The sequence below is a fragment of the Pyrus communis genome, chromosome 3, assembly GCF_041283825.1.
Source record: "Pyrus communis isolate YQ-2024b chromosome 3, ASM4128382v1, whole genome shotgun sequence".
Lineage (NCBI taxonomy): Eukaryota > Viridiplantae > Streptophyta > Magnoliopsida > Rosales > Rosaceae > Pyrus > Pyrus communis.
The window spans coordinates 15,834,811-15,849,982 of NC_142567.1; the positions used below are offsets into that span (position 1 = coordinate 15,834,811).

The 15,172-nt window shown below is 36.3% G+C and overlaps 1 protein-coding gene across 1 annotated transcript; it reads right to left on the minus strand.

Moving 5' to 3' along the window:
• Positions 1–4,273: 4,273 nt before the first annotated feature.
• Positions 4,274–12,672, minus strand: LOC148698002 (T-complex protein 1 subunit eta-like). The gene is made up of 14 exons (XM_088691106.1): positions 12,455–12,672; positions 12,080–12,340; positions 11,607–11,732; positions 11,283–11,486; positions 8,816–8,985; positions 8,562–8,697; positions 7,909–8,025; positions 7,642–7,761; positions 7,419–7,517; positions 7,251–7,340; positions 5,477–5,564; positions 5,154–5,242; positions 4,993–5,067; positions 4,274–4,762 (listed from the first exon to the last, which is right to left on the minus strand). The coding sequence occupies exons 1-14, from the start codon at positions 12,467–12,469 to the stop codon at positions 4,673–4,675; spliced, it is 1,680 nt and encodes a 559-aa protein (XP_088547232.1). The 5' UTR covers positions 12,470–12,672; the 3' UTR covers positions 4,274–4,672.
• Positions 12,673–15,172: the final 2,500 nt, after the last annotated feature.

Sequence of the window (15,172 nt, forward strand, 5' to 3'; positions counted from 1 at the left end):
AATCCGCTAAGGTTAGTATGTGTTATGTTAACTCAAGGGTGAGTATGACTAGTCTCAAGTCACTTGGTGTTGGACACTGAGACAAACACATAGGTGCTCAAAAGGTAATTGAGTACACTGAACCACGATCAAAAGAGTTCGAACATATAAGTCATGTAAGAGCTCGTAAGTTGCAATATGCAAAGTAGTCCTTTGACTTGAGGCATCATAAAAATCTAATGGTTAGGTCCTTGATCTTTGATCATGTTAAAGGCATTCCATCGAGAGTGTCCACGACATTGTTGGGGTCAAGCTATCTAGTCATGTAGGCATATGCACAACAAGAGATCTCTAACCTTCCAAGGTGGAGGGAGAATACTTTGAGATATGATTCAGGAGTCTTTGGCCAAAGCATACGAATATGACTTAGGAAGTTTGTTCCAAATCATATTCAATTGAATCATATAGAGAAGTATCACATTGGATAGTAGACATGAAACAAACTATCACTCAAACAATGTGATTAAGAGTAATGTATTAGAGAAGGACTGTATTGCATTGTAATTGTAAATGGATAGGTTTCCCAACCACTTCTACTTAGCTTGGGTAGCCATGACATACTGCTAGGTGTCACTCATGGTTTGTGGAAGCCCTGAAGATTAGCAAACACTAATCTTCATCAAAGGGAGAATTGAAATGTAGTTTCGATTCATAATCGATCGTTAAGAGTAACAAACGCCCACTGCCTCGCTAATTAGAACCTAATGGATCGTACACCGAGTCATTATGAAAGTGAAGAAATATAAATGAGATGGATAAGCAATTAAATAGTTTAATTGAGAATGGTCAAGATTAATTAATTAGTTAATTAATCTTACGAAAGGTTCGTAATGGGCTTTTAAGTTGGTTTTGGGTTTCGGGGCCCAAAAGGGTTTTTGGTCCACAAGGCCCATTGAGTTTAGGTTGTGTGAAAACTAAAACTAAATGGAAATTAACCCAAAAACAAAGTCAAAACCGGGCAAGGGTGAGTGGTAGCAAACTTGGGTTAATTGCAAGTTTGCCACTCACATGTGAGGTAGTATAAAGTCATCTTTATAGCTTTTTCTCACTAAGGTTTTCTTGAGAAAAGAAGAGAAACTTTTCTCTTTTTTTCTCTATAGAGGCCAGCCACTTAGGGAGACTTTCACTATTGATGCGGGAATTATACGCACACAAATTAAACCCTCTTTTTATCAATTGTAGTAAGTATGTAAGTAGGGATCGTTCTGGACTGGGGATTAGGAGGGATTGTTAATCACTTGGATTTGACTCAAAAACGTAAAAACACAATATAAAACACTAAACTAGACTCAAAGAATGCAAAACTAAACTTTAAAACACTAAGACAAACCAAAAGACTCAAAACAAGTTCAAAAGACTCAAAACTGCCTAAAAACACTAACTAGGCAGTTTCTGACCTTAAACCCAATTTTGGACGAATTTAAGATTATGGCTTGATTCAAAATACTTTAAAACATAAACTAAACAGATTCTAAGCACTAAAGAACAAGAAAGTAAAGGGGGGGTTTTGATTTGACGAAAATTGAAATAACAAAACAAGTTAATAAACTAAGCAGATTGTAAAACGAATTTGGATTTAATGAATGGAATGAAGGCTAGCTAAGGGGTTCATCTCCATACATGTTATACTTGCATATAAAACGATTTCCAATTGCTTTTCAATAAACCATGAATGACAATGCTCCAAGTTAATTAGGTCCGCTTAAATTAACCTTCAGATTTCCCTAGATTCATTGGATTGAATGGAATACGCATTACAACCAAATTATTCCTAATTAAAGTCCCTAACTATGGAATACGCATGATAAAGACATTCAACAAAGATCATTAAGTTCAACGGAAATCATAAACATCGACTAGGCATTCATAACTATGGAATACGCATGTTAATCCAGCCTAGAATTTACTTAACGCAATTGAGATCATCAACTTTTACTACTTGTGAATATAAGTTCATAACTATTAGGTGAAACTCACTTATATTCTAGCGTCATATTCATGCATGAAAATTAAGCGTGCACTCTCAATAAACATACATAAATAAGTTATCAATCAAATAGTTAAACAAATTGAATTCACAACTTATGAAACGCAATTAGAAGTAATCAAATCATATTGCAAGCTTAACACATGTATTTCGAATCCCCCCTAGCCAAGGGGGGTTTAGTTCCTCATACGTACAAAACAAAGAGAATTGAAATTAAACATTGAAATCAAAGGAAAAGAAACACCTAAACATTCCAACAACTCAAACTTGAATTGTATGAACGTTTAGGCCCTCTTCTCTTCCTCTTTGTTGCTGCACAAGGTCTAAGGTGAGTTTTGGGGATTATGGATGATGTAGAATGATAGGTTTTGTGTATGAATGGATGGGGAATGGATGAATTTCTGAATGGATTTATGGGGAAGGCACGGCACAAGGGGTTTGTGTGAATGGTGTGTGTATGAATGGATGAATTTCTGAATGAATGAATCCCCCCCCCCCCCACCATTTGTGGCTGCAATGATGTTTATTTATAGGTGAAAAAGGGGGAATATGACAGCTAGGTTGTTGGTGGAAAGCTGGAAATGCAAAGGGGAATGCATGTGGCTGATTTATGAAGGGAATGCATGTGCAAAACAGCTAGGAAAAGTTGTGGAAAGCTGGAAATGGGATGGGAGTGTGCACGGCAGAGATGGGAATGAATGATTGAATGTGCATGGCTGGAATGAATGTGTTTGCATGTGAATTAAAGCTAGGGTGAATGATGATAAATGCATGTGGATTAAAGTAGGGAATATGGAAGTGAATGTGCTGAAATGATGAATGGGAAAGCTGGAATTTCAAGGGGCAGCCACGGCAATGAATTTGTGTTAGGTGATGGGTGCATGTGTTGGCTGTTTTATTTGTTGGGAAAGCATGTGAGTGACACTAGGTTGGTTATGCATGTGGAATGTGGCTGAATTGGTGGTGCATGTGCACGGCAAAGAAAGGGATTGTGCTGGAATGATGGTGTTTTGCACGGCAAAGGGGAGTGTTGGGTGATGGGTGCATGTGTTGTGTTGGTGATGAATGTGAACTCTTTGTTCTTCATTTTCATTTCTTCATCCCTTTATTTATTCCTAGCCTCCTTTGGTCTTCAATTTCATCCATCTACTTGGCTTTAAGCATATGCAATCCAATTAATGCCCCAAACTACTCCAAAATGCACCAAAATGCACTTTCTTGCTCCTTTAGCCCTTTGGACCTACAAACACACGAAAATAGCTTAAAGTACTAAAAACTAAGTACTAGCAACATAAATGCAAGAAAACAAGCAAACTAAGGCGCATAAATATGCTCCTATCAACTATCTAAAATTTCTCTAAGTCATCCATCTTCTCTTCAAACTACATCTTTGATGTGGAGACTTAGAGGTTCCTTTCCTCCCATCCTCAAGGAGCAAAGGAGATTCAAAAGGAAGAAAAATCACAAGGAAGATTCAAGGAGCTAGGAGGTGACTTAAAGGCCCTACACTTGGGTGAATCCCTTCTGTAAACAAGGATGAGCTTCAAGGGTAATGAATCTCAAAATCATTTCTTCTCTTTAATGTTGTTAAAGAGTTTTGTGGTTCACCATTCACTAGGTTTTGAAAGTCATGGGTTTTAGAATTGTTTTTTAATGCATGCCTACTTTAATGTGTTAATAGTTTGCCTCTCACATGTTCTTAGCTAGGACAATTTTTCCTTCTGTTCAGCACTTCCCTGGTGGTGTAGCGACTCAAAGAATGACGAGGTCTGCCTTGAGATAATGAGGTTATAACCAAGATGCGTCTATTGTAGGTTGATTTCAAGGACCATCTTAATAGTGTGAATCAATTTCAAGGATCATTTGTGATAAAAACCTGTAAATCTTGTGGGGCCTATTTATGTGCCACATCAGCACTTAATGAAATTTTTAACAGTATTGTGACGAAATAACCACATTGATTTGCGACATCTATTTTCAAAAACTACATTAATTGATTTTGAATTTCAAGGACCATTTGTTACAAAAACCCAAATTTTGTTTGTTAAATGATAGATTTTATTAAATCATACAATGACTTTAACACCTTTACATCACTGTGGTAAAACATCACTTGCTAAACAATGCCTAAAATTGCACATGAGAGTAGTCAAATTGGCTAAGCAAATGTTCTCTTATGCACTCTAGTTCAAAACCTCTTCTGCAGTTTAGATTAGGTTAAAATACGTTTTTCTGTAAATTCCATAATTAAAAAAAAGGCCCAAACTTTGCATTTAATCAGCAAAACGAGAGGCAACTGAGAGCAAATAGACTTTAAAGCTCCCGTAATTGGTCACCACCAAGCATAGTTTTAATGCCAACAAAAACGCTAATATCTCGACTCTTGCACTTGAAAGTTAGTTCAAACTACAGAAACGCTGCCGATCCCCACCCATGACTAATTAGTACAACCGGCTAACACAAAATGCTATCGCTTTCAGAATTCAGAGTTCTCAACCATTTGAGAAGCGGACTCTCGTATGCAAGTTGATACAGCCATTATCATTCGTCAGTTCAAATAGAATAAAACTCGAAAGCACGCCATAAACCAGAATGACAAAACTGTATGCTTTAACCGAAATACTGTCTTTGAGAACCCTCTCAAATCTACCGCCTTCGCATCCCCCGCCCACGACCACCTCCACGCCCTCGACCTCCCATGGCACTTGCAGCAGCTTCTCCCTGTGCACTCTCAGACTGCATTTCCACATAAATAGTTCCAAAAAAAAAAAAAAACAAAGAAAAAAAAAGGACATTATTTTACTTATCCATAAAATATGAAACATCTGAGCCAAATGCATTTGGTGCAAGACGGAGAAGCGTAAGTTTTTTATTTTTTTGTATCGCAATCAATATCTAAAGAATTTAAATGATATGAAAGTGAGCTAGGCATAATCATAATAAATAGAAAACAGAATTCACATTACCTTTGGGTTTTTTACTGTCTCGTCAACACTTAAAACGAGGCAAGCAGCCTCGGTAGCAGCATTTATAGCATTGATCTACAGGAAATGATAGTGTTATGTTGTTAAAAACTAATAAATCTCACTCATGTGTAACACATCTACAGAGTTAGATAACAGGAAACCTTCACAACTGCTGGCTCCCAGACAAAGTTAGCAAATGAATCGGCAATTCCACCTGTGTTGATGTCGACTCCATAAAGTGCACCCTCGCCTGTTAAAAAGCATGAGTAGTTCAGCAAACAAGTATAATTAATCACTAATCAAAAGACAAATACTAGAAACAACCATCCAACACATCACATCCTTCTTTGCAGCTAACAGATTAATTTTTCCTTCAATAAATAGAAGAAATGAATGTTTGTTTTGGCTTCAACACAAGCTGTGACTTACAAACAAAATAATGAAATAAATAGATAAACAAGGTCAGACAAATTGAGAAACCAACCAGATGGATGTGCGTGTTTCTGTCTAAGTTTGTTTAGCACATCAGTCGCATCAAATCCTGCATTATCACACAGTTGTCGTGGGATAACCTGCAACATAAGTGGAACACTGCTCATTAAGACAATACTTATGCTTCATTCAATCAGTATCACACTCCCATTCGCAGTAGACAGAAGTGTTTGTTTTTTCCATATTAAGAAAGCCTTCGAAAACATCAAATGTATCATGGTCATTGTCTCCATAAAGACCACAACAAATGAACTTAGAAGTTAGAACTAGCAGTTCCACAAGAACTCAACGGACACACTCCCCAACCAATAATGTCAAAACTAGATGATTCGCACATGAATTATTCTATCCCAAACATGCAGCTTATCTAGATATCATACTAATGCTTTTCAAGACAAAAAAAAATTATTTATATAGTAAACTAATTTCAAGAGTGGTGAGAAATCATAAATATAGGCCAGGATAGAAGGACACTTTTTTACACCCATTTTGTAGGGCCCACTTTGTAAGGTATTTCAACTACCCGAACCATCTTTTAGATCTCCCCTCAAAGATCATGTCTACAAAAAATCACCCAAATCCAAAACCTAATGACCATTGGATTAAATGATGGTCATTTTAGTGTTTCTTTGCAGTACCACATTCATCCATTTTCTTCATTACAAATGAATGTATTAAAGGTTTTGGATTTGTCTAATTTTTTGCAAGGATTATCTATGAATGATGAATTGAAATACAGAAGAAGGTATGGATCGTTGAAATACATTACAAAGTGGTCTCTAAAAAATGGGTGGCAAAATGTGTCAAAAAATGGGTGTCTTGGGATCCTAACCCCATAACAAATAAATGCCACAATGAGCTCTGCAGTCTTCTTGTTTTTTGTTCATAAGAAACAGAATAATTATTCGGAGATAACACAAGGAATGAAATAAGCACGGACCAGTAGTCCATGAAACACCTAAACCAACAGAAAAAAAACACATACCCAAAGAGAAAACTAGAACCAAAGGAGAATTATTAAACTACCATAACCCAGTCTTCTGGCACTCTCAATATAAATGGCTAAAACCCAGCCGCATAAAAAACATGATCTTCGTAGCAAAAATAGGTTAAATTCTATCTTACCACACTCTACATGGCAGAAGCAGTACCAACCTTAGGTGCTTGAAGAAATAGTTTCCCCAGCTACACTAAAGTACTAAAACTATTTAACTCCTCACAAAGTCCAACCAAATGAAAATATTAAAAACCTAGAGCTCTGTAGGCTATGATGACAGCTCATTCTGGCATTGTGGCTCAGTTGAATCCAGGAGAATTGCTTCAAAAGTAACTAAATCTAAAAACTGCTAAACTAAAAGAATAAACCATGTTGACCAAAAAGGAAAAACTAAAAGTATAAACCTTAAGTTTTTACCACTAATCTCTAGCTGCTTAATACTGTAAAGCGCACAACTTCCTGCAAATGTGCAACTTTAAAACAGGTTCCAACAACTACAATTGAGAAGTGAACTGAAATCCTTGGATGAAAGAAAAAACTATATTATTAGACATAGGATCCAGTATTTTCCTAGATTATATGTTAAATTTCTAAACTTTCAAACTAAATATTAATTTGGAAACTGCCGGAGTAAATCCTTCCATATCAATGAGTTAGAAAATAGAAGTAGACAAATATTAGGGCTCCCTTAAAATTCTCCATGGTGAGCAGAACAATTGGCACTGGTTTAAACCACTACAGTGTAACGTAAAAGGCCAACAAAGCATACCTCAAGAGCTTTTGCATATGAGTTAATGAAAAACTGAGACTTCCCCCTGATTTCATGTGCTTTCTGCCGCAAGTACCGGCTGATTTCCATCTGCCCATAATCAACAAAAAAATTATTACAATATTTCTCATATACAGTGAGATTTAACTACTGCTAAGAAACACATACATCTATAGCACCACCACCAGCAACTACAGTTGAATTCTTTAGCGCTCTTCTGACAATCATAATAGCATCATGTAAACTCCGCTCAGCTTCCTCAATGAACTAAATAAGAATCCCAGCAAATAACAGAGGTCAGAATGAAAAACAAAACTTCGAAAAAGAAAACAAGAAACAAAGACTTATTATGCACACATGCCAAAGTGAGTAACGTCAACAAATAACATACCTGATCAGCTCCACCACGAAGAACAATTGTTGCTGTCCTACCTGACGGACATCCACTAAATATATTAAACCTCTCATTTCCAACTTGCCTTTCCTCAAAACACTCGCACGTTCCAAGGACCTAGAAATCAACAAAACAAAACAATTTAGTTTACTGAGAACAAGCGAGATGCTTCCCAACTCAATAAGGGCACTAACATAAGAACTCTAGGAAAAAATGCCCACAATTCTACATAAAATATGGTCTGAAAAAGCACGAGGTAGGAACCTCTTCAATGACATTGTTGATGGATGTTTGCACAGTCCCGCCAGTGGCAGCAGCTACCCGGTGCAGATCTTCTTCAGTTACACGTCCAGCACAGAATATATCTCTATCTGCAAAATACTGTTCACCGAAAGAAAAGAAGAAAATTTGTCAATAAAACTCTACGGCTTTAACAAGGTCATAAATATAATTTTACTTTATTATCAGGATGATATAAATGATCACATGCATATCAAGTTATCAACCAACCATGTTATCAAAATTGAAACAATGAAACCTCATAATTTCACTGATTTGTACCTGTGTCACTACCGGGGTCAAAATCAAACCACCAAATTTCATGCATACTAACACAACTCACAGTGTAAAATGAATATTGTGTTGTCATCTTGTGAGAAGGTTAAAATTGTATAGCCAGAAATAAAACATATTTGAGGGGGAAATTGCCTTTTTGACCGATCAGACAAAACGGTCCCAATTTTTATACACTTTTGTTGCATTACCAAAATCATGTAAACAAGTTTTGTGTAGATTTTTACCTAACAAAGTAAAATAATCAAATTTCTCAATTCACGTTGGATCTTTTTTACCAAACAAATTAAAGCAATCATGTGGATAACAATTTTTGAACTCAACAGCAAGGATGAAATTTCCACCTGTGTTGCTAGATCACCGATAGCCAGCCGTGAAAGAACAACCTTGGCCCCACTCTGCACACACTTATCCAACTTGTCATAAATAATATTCCATTCTGCATCAACAATGGACTGATACTGGGATGGATCTGACAATCTGCAGCGGAGAGAAAAACCTCAAGTAGCATAAACAAATTGTAAAAGAATTCAAGTATTATATATATATATATATATATATATATATATATATATCAAAAGGAACAAATGAGTTTTACCTTATCTCAGCATTTTCTTTCTCAGATTTCAGTTCCAATTCAATGTTCAGTAGAAGTATCTTGGGATTAAGAAACTTCTTTGGTTGTTGTTCAAACCCAGCATATGAAAATGTCTTCTTGAAGGCAACACCATTTACTAAAAAGGAGTCACGCATGTTGCCACCAGAAACCTGTAAAGCAACCAGTTTCTCATTACACATCATTCGATTCAAGCTATCATGTCCTCCCAAAACTAGTTGTCCACTTCAAAAGGAAAATAAAAAATCATAATAATAGGCCAAAGCCAAACATAAGGCTTCAAAATGTCACGAAGAGAAGAAAGCGGTGTAACATTACTAACCTTTCTTTTACTACAATGAAAACAATCAAGAAATATCAATACCCACAACAATTCTTGTCACAGAAAAAAAGTCAGAAAATAGTGCAAGAGTCTAAAGCAAAAAAGCAGATAACAAAGAAAAGAAAAAAGAGACGGACTTTGAAGCCAAAAAATAAATAAAAAATAATGTAATTTTTGTTGAGATAAAAAAAACATGGTGTGATGAATGTAAAACAATCACAACATACTGGTATGGAACTCATTTCTCTTACACAGTAATCAAAATTCAAATGTCTTAATTTTATCTAAAATATTTGCATTTTTTTGGCGAAAAAAACTTAAAGTGATACATATTTTGAGTTCTTTTATTGAACTTAATGCTTATTGTAGATGTTGATATATAAATCAAACAAGTTAACTTTTTTAGGGTGAGTTGCTAGGGAGTGTTGGCTGGGGTAAAATAGCTCACTAGATTCAAGGCATCTTGAATAGAAAAATGGATGACAGCTTTCAAATTTTGTCCAAGTTTAAGGTAAAAGATGGATTACTCATAAACGAAAGTTGTCCCTTATAATCCCAATTAAAATGGTAGTATTAGAAGGGACAACTTTCCTTCATGCCTTCCATCTACCTTCAACTAGGACAAAATTTGGAAGTTTTCATCCATTTTTCAATATGCCTTGAAACTAAACTAGTGATTATCCTATCCAAGCTAATCCCGTAACCTCTTCAACTTACTTATATCCCACGCCTCATCTCTCAATTCCTTATGTTTCCATCCCCAACCCCACCCTACCCCTATCTCCTGCTGTCCTTCTTAACTCTACATACTCCTCCCGCTGTCGACCCATTCTCTCCCTCTAATCGTGTAGCTTACCACCAGCCCTCTCTAACAACACCAATCTGTACCTCACTGACCTCCTTCGCTATTGTTGTACCTCTATCTCTTTCTCTCTCGTCCTCAACTCTAAATAATCCTCCCATTGCCAATCCATTGTCTCCTCCCTCTAATCGTATACCTTACCACCATTCCTCTCACAACACCAGCATGTACCTCACCGACCTCCTTCACTAGGGTTGTACCCATCACGGTGTCCTTAACAGTTAGCTTTCATAAACTCATGGAGAAAAACAATTAACAACTCTGCTCCGTCACCGGAAACCACTGATCAAAAATATCAGAATCAGAATCCGAGTCTCGATGTACACTTTGTTGGTTATTTTACGTGCAATTTTAAATGCATACTATTCATCTTCACCAACATCCATAGCAAACAAAGCTTATACATGAGAACCAAGTCCGACTTCCTACACTTCAGGACAAATTCAAATCTGCCCTTTTGAACCTGGTTGTATTTCTAGGTGTTATCCACAGTTTGGTTTACCAGGTTGACAAATTGTTTCAATAATTCAACCATATAAAATGCATAGTACATGGGACTTCTAAGCATTACTTATTTATTTTAAAATCATGAGGCCTCTCAACCCATAGCCAATTGGTTTTGGGTTGAATACCCGACTTAGAATGATAAAAGAGCAGTTATTCATCTGCATATCTAGTCGCAGCCACAATTCTTCGTCTCATCAGATATAATTAGCCCATGTTTCTGTCTCAATCTAGCCACATCCAAGGGATATCTTAAGAACATAAAATCACAAAGAATACGTAAGAAATAAACAGGATACCAAAAGAAGACAAACTTCTTCTTTGTGAACTTCACTAAAACAGCCCTTTAATACAGAAATCATTTTATGAGGCTTAAAACAAGTCTTTATTTTTACTCCTACATTGTGCTTAACTAGTACTGAAAAGAAACAAACAATAACATCTTAAGGCTAATGTGTCAAAGGCACCGGATAAGCTGCACAGTGGCTAACAAATAACGAAACCAAATTTAAGTTTGGGACTAAAGACCCTCAAATCACACCAAACAAGGGCCGGAGAACAAACTTACACAAATATCCTAGTGGCTCATGGAACATGTCTTATTCTAATCATTTCAAAGAATGCAGTCCATTGAAATGCAGTCCAAAGTCTAAAGCCACTGGAAAACTCTTATTAACACAGTTGGTGGATTACAGAGAGATATTTAATATAGGCAAAGGATTCAGCTTGAGGTTTTCATATAATCTATTCCAGGAACTTACCTTCTTTATTCCAATCATGTTGAGACGATCTTCATCACCAATTGCAATGACAGCATCCACGACCATTGATGCAAAAAACTCCTTTTCTCCACCAATGAGTTTTGAAGAAAGTGTTGTAGCTGCACATTTAGCTAGCAGGTTTTTCTTCTCTTCAAGGCTTTTGCCCTCTATGCTTACAGCAAGTTCTTTGATTTTCTCAATTGCCTATACACAATGTGTAATATTTAAGATACATAGAGACCAGAGCAAACGTCTCAATCATACAAAGAACTTTTTTTAATAAGAATCAGACATGGTAATTGAAAATAATTCCTATCACCATACCAAATAGCTAGCAGTCCGATAACTTTTTATCAAACTTTGTGGGTGCACCCCATCCTCTATGAAAGGCTTGGCCTCCTTCAAAAACTCCCCTGCAAGCAGAACAACTGTTGTCGTTCCATCACCAACCTGCATCGAAAACAATGGTTAAATATCTCCTAAACCATATAATAAAGAAAAGCTATATCACCATTTAAAACACAGGACACGCAGTAACAATTTCCAGTTACATCAAGTCGGTTGTCAGGTTTGCCTCCAAACAGAAATTTTATCGAACAAGGCCATCCACCCACTTCCAAACACTAAATATGCTAAAAAAATATATTGTTCAAGTAGCACTCCATCTGCATTACTACCAAACCTTCACTAGTATCAATTCGGTGATTCCATAGCACAAGTTTAACTCTTAAGCTTGAAATTACGCAAAATCGAAGTCGGATAACATCCAAAAACCCAGTAACGACCAAAAACCATACCTCAGAATCCTGAGACTTGGCGATGTCAACAAGGATCTTTGCGGCGGGGTGAACAATATCAAGCAACTTCATGATGGTGGCGCCATCGTTGGAAATAGTAACACTACCCTTGTCGTCGTGAATGAGCTTGTCCATGCCCCTAGGGCCCAGCGTGGTCCTCACCACATCGGCCACCGCCGTGCAGGCGTTTATATTGCTCACCAGCTGCGCCTTCCCTTGCGACGTATCCGTACCCTCCTTCAACAGTATGATCTGTGGTTGCTGTTATCGGTTTCAATTTTTCCGGTTCAGGCATTTTCACAAACAGTTAGCACAAGACAGGACAGTAGCTTATACGCAAATGAAGTGAGCATATAAATGAAAGAGAGAGCGCACCAGCATGGATGACATTGTTGCAGATGCGGATGTTACGGCGGCGGCGAATGGATGGAGCGAGGGAGGAGGAGGGAGGAGGAGAAAGGAGAGAGAGAGAGAGAGAGAGAGAGAGAGAGTGAAGAAGTGTTGCAAACAGAGAGCTAGGGTTTATACTCAAAAGTGAGTTTTCTCTGGCTCTTTCTAGTTTTCTGATATTCTGAAATGACCTGGATCCCCTCTCCTTGTTCCTATTTGTCCTTCAATTTAATTCTAACCATCGATTAAGATCTACCGGTTCAAAATCTACCGGACCTTTTTTTTTTTTTTTTTTTTTTAACCAACGATAAAATATTCACTAATAGATTGAAAATATGTGTAACCCTTATAATGGACTAACCATATAAATTTAACATGTGGATCTACCAAACCTAATTTAATTTTAACATGAACTCTCATATTAGTTTTATAATCATCGAATTTAACAATATATCATACCATTGGTCATTTTCATAGACCTAGATTCTTTCCAAATCAAAAAAAACTTATATGACATGGGTTTTCATGCCAACAAAACAAGGATATGTGTACTGATCATATAACTCCTCCTCAGAATCTCTTCTGAACCAACATTGGCATCATATAACTCGTCATCCGAATCTCTTCTAGACCAACAAATTATGATCGTTAATGCGAATCCAACAACTCAACAATAACTTATGAAATTGATAACAAACAGAACCTCCCACAACAATATGTAACAATTGACTCTACAAATCCTACTTTTACCCAACACAACTTGATATTGATTCAATAGAGCAATATCAATCAGTCAACAGTTATTATAATTATGTCGTAGACTTAGAATGCGTTTGTTGCACCGGACTGTTGATGTGGTAGAAACTAACATACAAATTAAACCCTTTTTAGACAATTGTAATATGAGTAAGTAGGGATCGTTCTAAGTCAAGGATTAAAAAGGATGCTAATCAACACAAACTGAACTTAAAAACTGTAAACTAGACGAAACTAACACAAATAAAAACTAAAGGGGGTTTTTGGACGAATTTAAGAAACTAAAGTAAATTTCATCAAACAAAGTAAAGTATGAATGAAAATTGGGTGAAAGACTAACTAGAGGATTCTTCTCCACACATAAAACATATGCATACAAATCGATTTCCAGTTATTATTCCTATAAACCATGAATGACAATACCCTAAATCAATATTGAATATCACTAATTAACTCCCAGATTTTCCTAATTTCATTGAATTGGACTCAGCGACGCAATCAAATTATTCTTATCAAGTTTCCTATATGAACAGCATGATAGAGATACATATAAAAGATCATTAAGTTCTGTGAAAATCATAAGCATTGACAAGGCATTCGTAACTATGAACTGCATGATACTCTTGCCAGGAACTTACTTAATACAATCATGACTAGTGACCTTTACTACTTGTAAATATAAGTTCATAACAATTAGGTGAAATTCCCTTATATTCTAGCATCAAATCCTGCATGCAAACTAAGTGTGCACCCTTAATCAACACACAAGAACAAGTTCTTAATAAAATAGATAAGTAAATCGCATTCATGTTTTATGAAACAATAACTGGATGTAATCAATTTATATAAAACATATGATCATGGCTTCGAATTCACCTCTATCTAAAAAGGAATTTAGTTACACATGTTCATCATAACTAAATAAAAACAATCTAATTTAAACATTGAAACTAAAACTAATGATAGAAAGAACCCAGAAAAGCTCCAACAATGGCAGATTCGGCACCCCCTCTCCTAGATGGCAGATTTGGCTCCTCTTCTCCTCCCAAGACTGCAGCACACCTCTATTTCTCTCTATTTTTTTCTGTTTTTTTTTTCCCCCTGAAAGCTGTGGCAATAACTTGTATTTATAGGGCTAAGGCACGGCCTACTTTGTGGTGGAAAAGGATTGAGTTGTTTGCAGTGTTTTAGGACTCCTTAAATCAGATTAGAAATGGTTGAATGTGATAAGGAATCCCCTTTGCAACTAGAGATAAGGTAAGATAGAATAAGGATAGGATAGGATTAGATAAGGTTTGTTAAGAATAAGGTTCGATAAGGTTTCCCTTTAATTTCTAATTCCTTGTCTCCCAAGCATTACTCTTAATTCCTCCATATTGTAGCACATTTCTAGCATTATTTAAACACCAAAAACGTCCATCCAAAGTGCTCCCCACGCATGCTATCCAATCCAAGTCCAAAACTACTCCAAATTGCTCCATTTAGCCATTTGTTGTCATCTTTGGCAATTGGACCTACAAACACATGAAAATAGCTTAAATCACTATAATAAATAGAAACTAACTCACTAAATGCAAAGAAACAAGCTAACAAAGTCGCATAAATATGCTCCTATCAAATTCCCCCACACTTAGCTTTTGCTAGTCCTCGAGCAAAACGAAGAAACAAAACAAAACCGAAACCTTCCAACAATTGCCTCAAGGATTTCCAATGAAACATGACATATTAAAAATCACTACTCACATAAATTTTAGCCATCCTTACTTTTGAGCATATACTTAACCACAGTAAACACTCACTAGCTCGCATTTAATCAATTAAAACAACATTTGAAAGTAGTAACATGCCTTAGAGAATTCACTTAATTCCTCACCAAATATACTCTATATTTTCACACAAATTTTCTGACTACACTTCCCATACTAAGTATATGTGAGAAGATTGATG